At 37.4% G+C, this 13354-nt stretch overlaps 3 protein-coding genes across 10 annotated transcripts; 2 read left to right on the top strand and 1 right to left on the bottom strand.

Moving 5' to 3' along the window:
* Nucleotides 1-579: 579 nt before the first annotated feature.
* Nucleotides 580-4565, bottom strand: LOC147281112 (Ppx-GppA phosphatase). 8 transcript variants are annotated; one of them, XM_086246964.1, is made up of 8 exons: nt 3154-4565; nt 2661-2828; nt 2490-2531; nt 2324-2404; nt 2094-2213; nt 1447-1545; nt 1268-1347; nt 580-1109 (listed from the first exon to the last, which is right to left on the bottom strand). In XM_086246964.1, exons 1-7 carry the CDS (start codon nt 4291-4293, stop codon nt 1297-1299), a joined length of 1701 nt encoding a protein of 566 aa, XP_086103090.1. In that variant the 5' UTR covers nt 4294-4565; the 3' UTR covers nt 580-1109; nt 1268-1296. The 8 variants fall into 8 exon arrangements, 6 of the variants coding, with proteins under 6 accessions (XP_086103090.1, XP_086103089.1, XP_086103093.1 ...); XM_086246963.1 differs by having other exon boundaries at nt 581-1065; nt 3154-4564; XR_015122848.1 differs by having other exon boundaries at nt 581-1347; nt 2105-2213; nt 3154-4564.
* A 1772-nt stretch (nt 4566-6337) lies between these two features.
* Nucleotides 6338-9738, top strand: LOC147281111 (calmodulin-binding protein 60 B-like). Its single transcript, XM_086249259.1, has 7 exons — nt 6338-6830; nt 6928-6997; nt 7388-7437; nt 7654-8147; nt 8332-8492; nt 8584-8761; nt 8983-9738. Exons 1-7 carry the CDS (start codon nt 6541-6543, stop codon nt 9438-9440), a joined length of 1701 nt encoding a protein of 566 aa, XP_086105385.1. The 5' UTR covers nt 6338-6540; the 3' UTR covers nt 9441-9738.
* Nucleotides 9739-10649: 911 nt separating this feature from the next.
* On the top strand, nt 10650-12155 carry LOC147281110 (Chaperone DnaJ-domain superfamily protein). The gene is made up of 5 exons (XM_086247027.1): nt 10650-11024; nt 11121-11208; nt 11322-11392; nt 11632-11688; nt 11788-12155. The coding sequence occupies exons 1-5, from the start codon at nt 10914-10916 to the stop codon at nt 11947-11949; spliced, it is 489 nt and encodes a 162-aa protein (XP_086103153.1). The 5' UTR covers nt 10650-10913; the 3' UTR covers nt 11950-12155.
* The last annotated feature ends 1199 nt before the right edge of the window (nt 12156-13354 follow it).

Raw genomic sequence — 13354 nt, 5'->3', positions numbered from 1 at the left:
TCTAGCCTCACCACACATGCCCTAGATTTTAGGTCCCTCTTAGGCACTTTTTGGGCTCCAAAACTCCAATTATACATGCACAAACTGAAGGGCTTCCAGAACCAGGGCTATGGTTTATTATTAGAAAGTTCATGTTCAAATTTGGAGGCCCAACTCCCAAGCTTGCTGTAACATCCATCTCATCCACACCACTCTCTGAGTTGTCTTGATTCCCACTCTCATGGGGTCACGTTATGAAGCTTGGAAAAACAGAAAGCCAAAGAAAGTTACAAAATGCTTCACAAAGTAAAGTTAGCTAACAACTTTATGAATTACCCTTTTCTTTTTCTTCTTCTCTATTTAAAAAGAGCCTGGATGTCATGTCACTAAATAAGGCTACATTGACGCTCTTATCTACATACCAGAACACAGTGGGAATCATGTAACAAGCTTTGCTTGGTAAATATGACACTATTACATAATCTAATCATTGGTGAACCAGGAAATCAAAGAAAAACTCTTCTTGTTGCTGTATTTAGGATTCACAGTGGTAATACTATATTCCATGGCAGTAATATGCCTTCAGAATTTTGACTTTCCTAACACATTTTTCTTTTGGCTTCCGTGAAAATGTGGGCTCAGCAGGAGAGGGAAGAAAGAGAAAGGAGGAGGGAAGGAACTTGGGTGATAAAAGTCTCAACTCAAATAAGTATATGGCAACTGAACCATTGGAATCCAGTTTCGCATCCTTGCAAACCAGCAGAAAATGAAAAATATGATTTGAGATTTTACTTTATTTTTTCCCTTTTGCCTGTATATAAATTTAATCCGTGAATGTCTATAACAAAGACTAAATGGAGCTACAACTTTCTCTGCTACACGCTGAAACTTAAGGTTAAAACTTACAATTTTATGACTATTCCCCCCAATTCTCCAGCTTGTGCTCTATTTCAATTGAAACACATCACTTGGGGCAAGACGAGTCTGTATCAATGTCAAAATTCGACCCATGATCTCTGTGTCAATGGTTCATCAGAGCTTTCGTTCCACTTGGGCAACATGACCGTCCTTCCATGGTTTAAATGCCTGTACATTCTCTCAATCAAAATGTGTGATCTCCTATCAGATCACTAAAATTATACGTCATAAACTATTCATATCACAAAATCAAAGATGAAATCTGCATTGGAAAAGGAATAACAGGTTTTATGATCTACAGGCTGCATGGAACCTAGAATGGGCTGAATTTATGGGTAATATGAACTTTTCTCAGGACATTGAGCAACACCTTTTGTGCAAATATCCTTATCTTTCAGATCATCCTGAAACACTTGAAGGAGCAACAATGAACAGTTCTTCATGGAACACCTGACGATAACAAAAATAAGTCCATCGCTAAGTGAAAATATTGATGAAAATACAGTTAGATAAGAAAAGTTGATATTAAAAGAAATTACAAAGAATTACCATCTTAAAGTATTCTAACTCTTGCTTTAGTTCATCCCCAATGAACTCAGCTAAAGGTAGAGAATTTTGATCTTTTACATCACTGTATAGTCTGTATGCCTGACAACAACACCCAGGTCAATGCTACAGTTAAGTGACACTCAAGCAAAGAAATTGCTTTGGTTAATCTCCTTAAGCAGCACTCAAAGTTTTAGTCAATAGGCTATGATAGATGAAATCTTGGCATCACAATTTATAGCCTTTGCATGTAGATGAAAATTGCAAAAGCAAATGCAAATTATACAGACTGAGCAAGCTTATGCCATAGTTAAAAATGCATTGTATATCTTGATGTCCCTACCATTCTGATATTCTCACCAGTCCAATGGTCTGCTTAACTGCAGAATCTAAGATAAAAGTTCTGCTTCATACCATTAGTTGAAAGAATCCAACGACAACAACCAAGGCTTTTTCCCCCTTGGCACAAGAAGTTGTACGCATAGCAAATACTGATAATTTTCTTTTAGAGAATAACCAAAATATTACTCTAATGTTAATAGTACAGGATATATTTGACTCCTGTAGTATTATAAAAAATATCCTACAAATGCAAAGAAAAAAAACCTACTTTATGAGAGAGTGTGATTGAAAACCAGATTGGAGAATACCAGTTTAAAACCTTTGCAAGAATTTGAAAATTCCATTTGTTGGAAATCGGTGAGTTGATGATGTTGTAGTGCAACAGAGATACGGACAATTGCACTTAGAAATCTGAACTTCTTTTTTACCTGAAAGTAAACTAGAAAATGTGAATAAATAAACATAAAAATACAAATAAATATAGTTTTCACTTTTCAGGATATATATATATATATATATTGTTCATATAAGATGCTACCTCTTTTGAAAACTCCTTAAAGAAAGCATGATCAAAGTTTGGCAATTTCTTCCTGTGATGTCTTGCAAGTAGTGCTATCAGCTGCAAATTCACTAATTGATTATCACTATAGAGAATATACAGAGTAGGCACCAGGACAGAGCACACAGATAGACACTAGGCATACCTTGATCTCCTCAGTGGTGTAACCATGAAGGTGGTCACCATTCTACACAAAAGATTTGGCTGATCAAGATTAAAGATCAATAAATAAAACTTGACGTTTTTACTGGTGCAGAATGTTCCCAGCTGATTCTCAATACACATAAATTGAATTATTAAGAGGAAAAAGCATTACCATGATAATATGATAAGACTGCTTATGGTAACCCTTTTTCCCAATGAAAAGCCCAATATTGTGAAGCAAACATGCAGCTTCTAGATATTCAAGATCCTTGTCATCTAGGGAGGCAGCAACTTGATTGTCAGCTAGCTCATCGCAATTTCTTAAACCTTCAAAAATTTCCTGCAAAAAAAAACATTGGATGTCATGATACAATTCTTCTCCCTATGCAATTTAAAGAAGAATTTACAACCGCTTTGTCTTTTATTAGGCTTCACTTCAATCGGAATGTAAATCCTATACACAACAGAGGCGTCACACATAACATCAGCCACACTTGAATAAAGTAATCAGAATGCACATTAACACGAGATCAGACTATAGTGAGTGAGCTCTATGATACTGAAATTTAAGCTGGTACCCAGTATTAATCAAATTTATCCAGAACTAGCTTCTGCTTACACAAGTACCTTAAAATATAATAAAAAACAAGAAATTCAGTGAATACCTTTGCAATAACAGCACACTGTGCAGCAGCTTTCGTCCTCTTCTTGCTATTAAACCTCAGTGCAAGCCGCAAAATAGATGTCCACCTTGCATTGGCATTCAAATCATAACCATCATTAACCTTAGCTAAAGTTTCTGCAATAACACCTTCTGCCAATGCATACCCAGAAACATCCATTTCCTCAATTCCAAGTACCTCAAATATCTCCTCCAAAAGCACAGTCCCAGCAATGATAAACTCTGACCGCCTTTTGAAGAACCTCTCTCTCCTAATCTTCTCTCCCTCTCCTCCACACAAACACTCAACAACACTCTTCAGTTCTCCTCTATTTAACTTCCAATCCCTCTTAACATCTCCAAAGGAAACCACATTGCCAACCTCAAGCATATTGCTCATACTTTTTTTGCTCACATTGGCATACCCATAAAAGACTGCATTTTCAACTGCCTTGATAGTACCTGAAGATCCAACAACAACTTCAAAGCCATAGTCTTTAATTTTATCAACCAAACCAGATTCTTGAATAACCAACCTAATATGCTCCCTCATATGTGCAGCATTTTCTTCATTGTTCCCAAACTTTTGCGTCAAATTCACATGTCCCAACTTCAATGAAGCACCAAAAACAACTTTTCCTTGTTTTCCAATTACAAACTCAGTAGACCCACCTCCAATATCCACACCCAGCACCAATTTCTCATATATTGGCAAAAACTGAAGCATACCCAGATACACAAGCCTAGCTTCCTCATCACCAGGCAACACATTAACCTCTAAACCAATCTTTTCACGCACGCATTCCAAGAACTCACTTTTATTCACAGCTTCACGTACAGCTGCAGTGGCAACACAACGGATATGTGTTTTGTCGATTTTGAAGGATTTCAAGGTTTTCTGGAACCTTTTAAGGGCTTTAAGAGCAAGGAGCTGGGAGTGATCTGAGAGTGTAAAAGGGGTTGTGATTGATGATGACGTGGTGGTATCACGGCCAAGAACCACAGGCTCTTTGAGATGGTCTATGGTGAAGAATTTACCATTTGGGTATGCACGGATTATGAGCATCTTGAAGGAGTTTGTGCCCATGTCAATGGCTGCAAAGAGTGTTGAAAGGGTTTGTGGGTCTGGGAGAGAAGAAGCCATTAGTGTTTTGATTTGGTTGCAGAATTTGCATAATCGGGTACAAGATGAGAAAAGTAAAGCTTTTTCTTTTTTTATCTTTTTATTTCTTAAAGCTCTTTTTCAAAGCTTTGAGATTTTTAGGGCATCTAAATGATGTGTATGCTGATTGCTGGCCTGCTAGGTGCATGAATTTCGCGGGATATTTTGACCAAAAAAAATTTTCGCGGGATATGATTTTTCTTATTTTCTTGATATTGTTTCTTTTTTTGGTACTTAAATACGAAATGTATTCCCTTCTAGGCTTCTAGCAAAGCTTTTTTTTTTTTTTTTTTTTTTTTTGTCTTTTTGATTATCGTTAATACAATTCTTTGTAAGTCTTAAACAATAAAAGAATAAAGAAAATATTGTATATAAATTTTAAAAGATTTTGTAGAGTTTAAAAGTCATGTGATATTCAATTAAGACTTTTAAAAAATCTATAAAAATTTATATATATTTAAATAAAAATTTTAAAGAGTTTATAAAAATCATGTGTTATTTAATTAAAGACTTTTAAAGATTTAAAAAGTCTGTAAAAATCTATGTATATTTAAAAAGTCATTGACTTTTATGAAATTCATTTAATGATAAAATTTTAATAGACTTTGAAAGATTTGATGTGTATTTCAAAATCATTATAAATTCAACTTCTTCTTTGCAGATTTCTAAAAATTTCTATAAACTTTGTGAAATTCTGTATAACTTAATGAAAATATGTAAATTCTGTAAAAATCTATCATTTAAAAAAAGTGTACAAACAATATAATCTTTGGAATAGCTTGAATAAGTACCTTGAAATGTGCTAGTCAATTAAGCTTGCATCAGAACTCGGAACAATTAGAAATTCTTACTGGGTCTAAGGAAAAATAAAAGAATTAGAGGAAGGAGAAGAAGGGAGGCTAGAAAGAGAAGGAGAAGTTCCCAGAATTTTCCCGGAAAATGGGTTCTTGGAAAACTATACACCGGAAAATTGCGCAGAATATGCAGTGCACCAACAAGTGACCAGTGCCCCGAGACTCTTGACTAAGTGGCCACCAAAAGAACAGTCCCTCTCACTCAAAAAATGTGTTCTTAGCATGTCTTTTCTACTTTTTAGTATGTACCACAAAAATTTAATTCAACTCTTTACAGGTGGGCAGACATAGATTGTGACATACTCAAGCTAGTAGAAGCTGCACTTGTTTTATGATTATAATATACGAAAATTTTTCACCTGCCAAAAAAGAAATATACGAAATATTCTATTTTTAGATAATTTAATAACAGAAGAATCATATTTTCTCACTTACCCTCAACACTTATATAATTTGTAAAGCTTACATGTAAGAGTCTTATATTATGAAGTACTAAGCTGTAAATTTAAAATTATTAATTTAGGTTGATTTTTATCTAGATGTGTAGTCTAAATTCAATCTAACAGATTAAGTTACTTCATCCCTTAAATTAATTTCAAAAGCTTACTATTTTTTTATTCAAGAGAAAAGGGATCAAAAAGTGCAGGGCGGATATTTTTACAGTCCTTCTAATTAGGTTATTTAACAACTATTCAAAAAATTTACATAACAATTTTATATTGTTAAAATGTGAATTTCCATCGATTTGATTGATTTTAAAAAAAATGCGTACTGATAGACTATTTTTATACTATTGCATATACACATAATTACATACTGTAGCTAAGAGCCTAAGACTTTGCATGGAAATTCAGATTAAATTTCCGAGCAATGGTTCAGTTTTAAAGCAACCATGTTGATGTCGTCACTATAAGTCTAAGAAACATAAACAACGCGTATATATGGAAAATCAAGGCACTGTCTGTCTGCAACTTCGAGCAAGCTTCATAATCTCCTCTACTTCAACGCGTCGGCTCGGCTGTCCACGTGTATTCAGTATTCAGAGTCGCATAGGTATATAGTATATACTCTCTCGCACTCGGACTGACTTTCTTTGTCCCGTATCTCTTGGATTACACTCACTGTTTGAGTACTTTTTCAATCATGACACGGCTCGTTAATTACTTATCTTAAATTCCAAAGCCTGAGAATCTTAAATTTGTTCTTTTTTTTCCTAAAAAATGAGACAGACAAACAGACAGACCGACAGTCATCGATCAATCTCACGCTCAAGTCACTTTGTTATATCCAAAAATAATTATTAATATGCTAATATAGATTTGGGTCTTGTTGGTTTTATACTTTTATATCATATTTGCTTGACTTTTGAATTTTGATGATTAGCGTGTTTTGTGTTCGTACCCATGAACCTTCCTTGTACTTTCTAGCACATCAACGGTCAATTGCTTCTTGCTATAAAGTCCTTACAGTTTGGTCGTTTTGGTTACATGTGATTTGCTTGTTCAAGTTCTTGGGTGGTTTTCAGAAGGTCAGCTGCAATTGTTGTGTGGTTGGAGAAAAGTTAGTTGTTGGGTTTTTGATGGTCCCTAAGAGGCATTTTCATGAGGGTGGTGAGGACTTCGAATTCCCAGTTCCGGAATCGAAAAGGAGGTCTACTTTTAAGAAGTGGGTGGTTTAGTTTGAGTAGAATTTGGTGCTTGGTTTTGTGTTTCTTGGTTGATTCAATTGGTTTTTGACTATGAGTTTTGTGATACTTGTGCAGTGTTGCTAGAGATGTGATGAAAGATTTGCCACTGAATGAACAAAAGTTTGAACATTTCTTTCGAAGAGTGGTGAGATTCGGTTCACTGTGACAGTGATTATCATTACCATGTTTTATTTATGTCTTGCACTTTGCTCTGTAAATGGAACAAAAACCCTTTTCATGGGTTGCTTTTTTTTTTTTTTTTGGTGAGTTTTGTTGACTTGATTGAGAAGACCCTGTTTGTTTAAATGCTACAATGAAACTTTTATTGACTGTTAGGTTTGATTTCATTAGCCCTTGCAAAGAAAAGAAGAACATGTACTTGACTGTTTGAAAGCTGTTTTACTATGTAGACTTTAGCAGGAAGATATGCTATGCAATTGTGTTTGAAATATTTTTCTTGTTGTGCTAATAGATACTGAACCACTTCAAGTTCCAAATCTCTTGAGTTCACTATTCACATATCTTTGTCATATAGGTGCGAGAGGAGTTGGAACGTATCATTCCCTACCTCAAGGCATCTCCAAGGTTAGCCCCTTAAGTCAAATAATAGTTTAGTTTCTCAAAGAATATGTGTTTTAGTGTTTCATTTCTCTGATAGTTTTAAGCTTTTCTTAATTTTCAAAGCTTCCAATTACGGATATAATCTACTCCCTTAACAAGTAGTGTATCTTTGCCACATTTATACTGCACAAGTTTCCTTCTGACAAGATTAATATTCGATTTGTTGATACTTTGTAACAGGCCCTCGCTTCAAAATGGAAGTACATCTGGAGGAAGAGGCTTGCAGTTGCAATTTATCAATAAGTTGCCCTCTACCATATTTACAGGTAGTAGGGTAGATGCAGAGGATGGCACACCTCTTCAAATTGTGCTAATTGATGCTAGTACGCAGACTATAGTCTCTTCTGGTCCCCTATCTTCGTTAAAGATTGAACTTCTTGCTGTCAATGGTGAATTTGGGTCTGATGATCAAGAGGATTGGACTGAAAAAGAATTCAATAACTATGTTGTGCGTGAACGAGTAGGTAAAAGGCCCTTAGTGACGGGTGAGATAAATATGAGTTTGAGAGAGGGGATGACTTCTCTCAGTGACATTGTCTTCACTGACAATTCAAGCTGGATAAGAAGCCGAAAGTTCAGACTGGCAGCTAGAGCTGTACCAAAAAATCCTAGTGAAGTACGAATTAGGGAAGCTAAAAGTGAACCTTTCGTGGTCAAAGATCACCGTGGAGAGTGTAAGTTCAAGAAACTTAACTCACTACTCTTGATCTTGCCAATCTAGGAACAATAACTAATATTCATCAGTGCAATCACTAACATTGTTTTTTGTTTTTTGCTTGTGTTGTGTTGTGTTTTATACTAACAATTTTCAGTCGTGGCATGAACTAAATGAAACTGACAAAGAAATTGTTTATGCAGTGTATAGGAAACACTACCCTCCATCTTTGAGTGATGAAATATGGCGTCTGGAAAAGATAGCAAAGGAAGGTGCCTTCCATAATAGATTGTCTCAAAACGGTATCAACACTGTGAAGGACTTCCTGCAGTCATTTGTGAAAGATCCATCCTCACTACGGAGTGTAAGAGAATCGTTTGTTTTGTGATATAATGAGGTCCACAGTAGCTTATGTAGTTTGATAATCCATCAACTTCTCTTTTGTGAAAATGTAGATTTTTGGTGGGATCTCAAACAAGACATGGAAAGCAATCATACAACATGCTACAACTTGTGATATGGTCCCGGTTGATGTTTCGTCTCTATTGGGCCTTTCAAGGCCTTTGGAAAGTCTGCAAGCTGAGCCATTCAATGGTGCAAACCCAGATGTGCAACATTTTCAATTGGCACAAGGTAAAATTTTATATAGTGTAAATGGTATCAGAGCCTGTACATCATAGAAGTGTGGTGTTATTTTAAGACATATATGCACAAGATCTGGTAGTTAGCACCTTCATGTTTATTTCCATTGCACTTGCAACTTATAATGTTGTTGGTCTTCTAGTTTTTCCTTTCTATTTGCCACTCACTGATTTATGCTTTTCCAAGTAACTGAAAAGATGTAATTTGCACAGATGAACCCACAATGCAATTGGGTTTCAACCATTTATCAACTGCAACATCATATCCCTATCAAGCAGAAGGTAGCAATCAATTGGTGGTTTCTCTGGGACAGAGTAGTCATCCAATGCAAGTGTTCTCAATGGAGGATTTAAGCACAATACATTACAATGGAGAAAGCAGTTGGCCTCTCACTGGTTTACAAGGGCCAATTGTTCCAAGTGGTCATTTAGGCACCGAGAACCTTTTTCCGGTCCACGCATCAACTTGGTCTCCACCCACTGCAATATGGGGACAAGCGAGCGAGTTTTTCTGTGGTTCAAGTTCTGGAACAGAACCTGGCCATTTCCCTCATATTAAAAAACCCAAGGCATGTTGGTGTAAGATTCGTGCCGCCATTAAGTGGTGGGTTTCAGTTAGGCAAAATGTGGCTGCTAGAAGAATGGCAAGGCCTCTGTATTTGAACTACTAGACTGCAGTGTCCTCCTCTTTCCTCTTTTTAGTTTGTTAATTACTATCCACTAGTTGTAAAGCAACAAGTACCTAAAATTAGGGAGTAAGCTTCGCCTAGGTGTGATAAGCATAGTTCTTCACAAATCTCTTTTTAACTTTTTATGCAGTCTTTCTTCTCCTTTATGTATAAAGGTGCAAAAAGGGTTCCTCTTTTCCGTTAGATAGTTGGCCATGATGTACAGTGTGGAAATTATATATGTAAAACAGTAAAAGTGGTTTCTGAAAGTAATAAAAATAAATTTACTTTATTTGTTTCATTAGTACTGTCTGTACTCTGTAGAATGATCTTTGCTGTCAATTGCATTGCTTAGCTGCTCAAGTTGATCTGTATATGATCCAATGTGGCTCCATGACTGGTACTTATATTTGTTGCACCATTTCTGTTGGACACTGGGATTGAAACCAGAGCCCTCATTGTTTTTCCTTTTTAGGCTTGCTACTGCAAGAGCTTCTATACCCCTTGTATTTAAAAGTCATCTTTTACAGCTTCTAAAGCTTCTAAACTGGTGAGCTGCTTGCATAGCATACTCAAGTCCTGTGAGGCTGTGACCTTAACTCAAATTGAGGCTTTAACTGAGAGCCCACATGTTAACATTCATGAGCCCAAAAATTGTGAATCTGTAATAGCCCTTTTGGTTGTTTTGGGCCTCAGAACCCCATTGTACCCAAAGAAAAAAGGTGCAATGTTTGCTATCAGCCATAATTAGAGAATCATGTTTCTCCTGGCCAAAAAAAAGAGAATCATGTTTTCAAGTTTCTTAATTAAAGGATAAAACTTCCATTAAATCCCCTTAAAAGGACCAAACAGCGAAGAAGTCCAGCATGCCCAAAACCCCGAACTAGAGGTGTGGGCCATGGGCACGACTCATTATTGGGTGGGCTATGGATCGGATTGGGCTTAAAGTTTAAAATAATTGGATCAGTTTAATCCGATCCGATTCTTAAATGGACCGGCTCAAGCACAGCACAAATACGAATGGGCCAACTTTAAATGAGTTGGGCGGGCCGGGCGTTGTACACCTCTACTCCGAACAAGGCTTAATGGCAGAATCTCGTAATTTGAGGAAACTTCAGGCCCTTTTCTATATTCTCCCAAGAAAATATCTAGCCACCCGTCAAGAGAGAATCCTTTGCACATATGGAAAATAATCTCTCGAAGTTTCCTCCGTAGTATCCTCTGTATGGCCGTATGTATCCATGAGAAGATATTTTCTCCGTCTCTGACCAAACGTCATAAAAACAAACAAACAAACAGAAACACACTGCCTCTTTTTTTTCTCTCTGAAACGCTCACGCAAACATTCCGTCTGGGTCTCCATGGTCTGAGAGAAGCTCGCTGTCTAAGTTTTCACCTTGAAGACAATTTACTTTTTTGGGCCTGATTCGTTTTCTTGGCGGGGTGGGTTTTGGGGGGTGTTTGAGTCATTGAGTGATGGATAGGGAAGCAGGATCCAACGGCGGATCTTGCTACTACGCCGTCCTCGGGATTCGCAAGGATGCCTCCTTCTCTGATATCCGCACCGCCTACCGCAAGCTCGCTCTGGTAATTTTGTTAAACGTCGCCGTTTCAAAAAAGCTAAATTCTGTTTCTTTTGGTAAATTTCTGGAATTTATTTTAATTCGTGAGTTTTTTTTGAAGAAATGGCATCCAGATAGGTGGGCCCGGAACCCGGGGGTGGCCGGAGAAGCCAAGCGGCGGTTTCAGCAGGTCCAAGAAGCTTACTCGGGTAACATCATTAATTGAATTCATCTCCACAAACGACGTCGTTAGTCATTTAAAAAGCCTTAGCCTTGATTTTTCTCGGTGTTTGCGCTAACGACGCCGTTTTCGGTTGCGCAGTTCTCTCGGATCAGGTGAAGCGGTCAATGTACGACGCCGGGCTCTACGACCCTCTTGAAGAAGACGACGAAGTCCGTATTCGATCTCTCCTCTTCATCTTGCCTAGGCTAATTTTCACCGTACACAATGCGCGGTAAAAAAAAAAAAAAGTAGTTTAATGCGCGGTATAAAAGAGAGTAAAAACTACGTCGTACGGTGAATGATTGCCTTTGTGATATCAGCTTTCCTTTTACGTCTGTAAATTGATGTTTCCAAGGCACTTTTTTTTTGTTTCCTTTTATGCCCCTGAATTATGTGAATTTGCGAGCAGGAATTTGGCGACTTCATGCAAGAGATGATCTCCATGATGAACAATGTGAAGGGCGAGGTAAGGATTATTATTGATTTTTCTTAATGTAATTGTTAAGGATGAAATGTTAATATTACAATTTGGTTTGATATTTTTGGGTGCAAATAATTTGGTCAGGGGTCCAGCTTTGAAGACCTCCAGAAGATGTTCGCGGACATGGTCGGTGGTGGAGATGGAATGGGGTTTGATGTGAGCGGCATCGATCCGACGGCCACAAAGAGGGCACGTGTCAGTGCATGCAGAGGTAACACCGCCAACCGCAGCACGTCTCGCTGCTAGCGCGCCGCACCGGATCATGAAATTTCATGTTGCTCATTTGAGTCTTTGACTTTTGTCGAATTTGGTTTTTTAAGTTGGGTGAGGAATTGGGCCTTTTGTCGAATGAAAGGGGTTGGTTAGTTTAGGTTAATCTCGTTTGGTTTCTAGGACATGTCATGTCACAAAGACTTGATACCTTTAATAATAAATATTTAACTTCTATATTCTATTCCCTTGTTTTTTATTATGTGATTTGTCTAATTGATATGTATTCTTCTTTTTATTTGTTTTACATTTTCTTTTTGCTGAGATATTTGTTTTACATTAGAAAATTGAGGAAAGCTAGAATTTTTGTGGGTATCTAACTACAAATTGACAATTGGCAACCACACCCTTGAAGACACTTATTATTCATCAAGCCACTAAAATTTTATGATTCCTTGAAAGGGAAAGCCATCCACTACTTTCCTCTTCCTTAAAATCTAAACGACATTTGTTTTTAGTGGCCAAAAAAATTTATAAAAAAAACGACATTTGTTTTTGGTGAGGTGGGTGTACCAGGAAGGTTAGAGGCCCAAACACAAACTTGAAAAATATGGGCTTAAGTCTAACAACCCTTAACAAGGTCTTCAAGTATAATTGGCAATCTAGGTTAGGCTTGTGTAACAGCCCATATCCAAATCCAACAACATTTGCTAGGAAATGACCTTTTAACCACAAATCTCATTTATCTCTCGATCAAGTGTTGTAGGTTAATTTGAGGAGCAAATATGCAAATAGCTTATAGATTTTTCAAAACCTGTACATAGAGGTGTCAAACGGGCCGGCCCGGCCCGGCCCGACCCGTTTAAGTTGAGTCCATCGTGCTTTCGTGCCGTGCTCGGGCCGGCCCATATAGTTAAGACCTAAGCCCAGCACGGCCCATGGCCCGCGGGCCATTCGTGCTCGTGCCGTGCCTTAAATGGGCCGGCCCACGGACCTATTTTTATTTTTATTTTTTATGGTGATAAAACTAATCTTATGATATTTTTTCTTATTCATAATTAAATATTAACATTATTTTTCATGAAAATTGAATATTTTTGTTGAAAAATTCTTTAAAAATAGAAAAAACAATGTTAAAATAGTCGTGCCTAATTCGGGCCCATTTCGTGCTCGTGCTCGTGCCGTGCTTGGCCCGTGTCGTGCTCGTGCCGTGCCGTGCCTATTTTAATCGTGCCGTGCCGTGTCGTGCTCGGGCCGGCCCGACCCGTTTGACACCTCTACCTGTACATAGTCACTTCATCTTCATGACTTGCCTAACCAGATGCCTCAACAAAGAGGATTGGATCATTAACCAAATACATGCAATAAATGAGTAAGCCGTAGTTGAGTGACTTTAATTCACGACCTATGCTTGTACCTGTCTGAGCAAGCCGTAGTTGAG

The sequence above is a fragment of the Dryas octopetala genome, chromosome 6, assembly GCF_963921425.1.
Source record: "Dryas octopetala chromosome 6, drDryOcto1.1, whole genome shotgun sequence".
Lineage (NCBI taxonomy): Eukaryota > Viridiplantae > Streptophyta > Magnoliopsida > Rosales > Rosaceae > Dryas > Dryas octopetala.
The sequence above is the reverse complement of the archived record's forward strand: the minus strand, read 5'-3'. Positions and strand labels throughout refer to the sequence as shown.

What these genes read in the sequence shown, in the direction of transcription:
- LOC147281110 (XM_086247027.1), top strand. Translation starts at nt 10,914, where the DNA reads ATGGATAGGGAAGCAGGATCCAACGGCGGATCTTGCTACTACGCCGTC. An exon ending in CTCTTGAAGAAGACGACGAA is followed by an intron (nt 11,393 to 11,631) that starts GTCCGTATTCGA and finishes ATTTGCGAGCAG; the next exon opens with GAATTTGGCGACTTCATGCA. An exon ending in TGAACAATGTGAAGGGCGAG is followed by an intron (nt 11,689 to 11,787) that starts GTAAGGATTATT and finishes TAATTTGGTCAG; the next exon opens with GGGTCCAGCTTTGAAGACCT.
- LOC147281111 (XM_086249259.1), top strand. Translation starts at nt 6,541, where the DNA reads ATGATTAGCGTGTTTTGTGTTCGTACCCATGAACCTTCCTTGTACTTT. An exon ending in TACCTCAAGGCATCTCCAAG is followed by an intron (nt 7,438 to 7,653) that starts GTTAGCCCCTTA and finishes ACTTTGTAACAG; the next exon opens with GCCCTCGCTTCAAAATGGAA. An exon ending in ATCCATCCTCACTACGGAGT is followed by an intron (nt 8,493 to 8,583) that starts GTAAGAGAATCG and finishes GTGAAAATGTAG; the next exon opens with ATTTTTGGTGGGATCTCAAA.
- LOC147281112 (XM_086246964.1), bottom strand. Translation starts at nt 4,293, where the DNA reads ATGGCTTCTTCTCTCCCAGACCCACAAACCCTTTCAACACTCTTTGCA. An exon ending in AGTGTGCTGTTATTGCAAAG is followed by an intron (nt 2,829 to 3,153) that starts GTATTCACTGAA and finishes TTTTTTTTGCAG; the next exon opens with GAAATTTTTGAAGGTTTAAG. An exon ending in AGTCTTATCATATTATCATG is followed by an intron (nt 2,532 to 2,660) that starts GTAATGCTTTTT and finishes TCTTTTGTGTAG; the next exon opens with AATGGTGACCACCTTCATGG.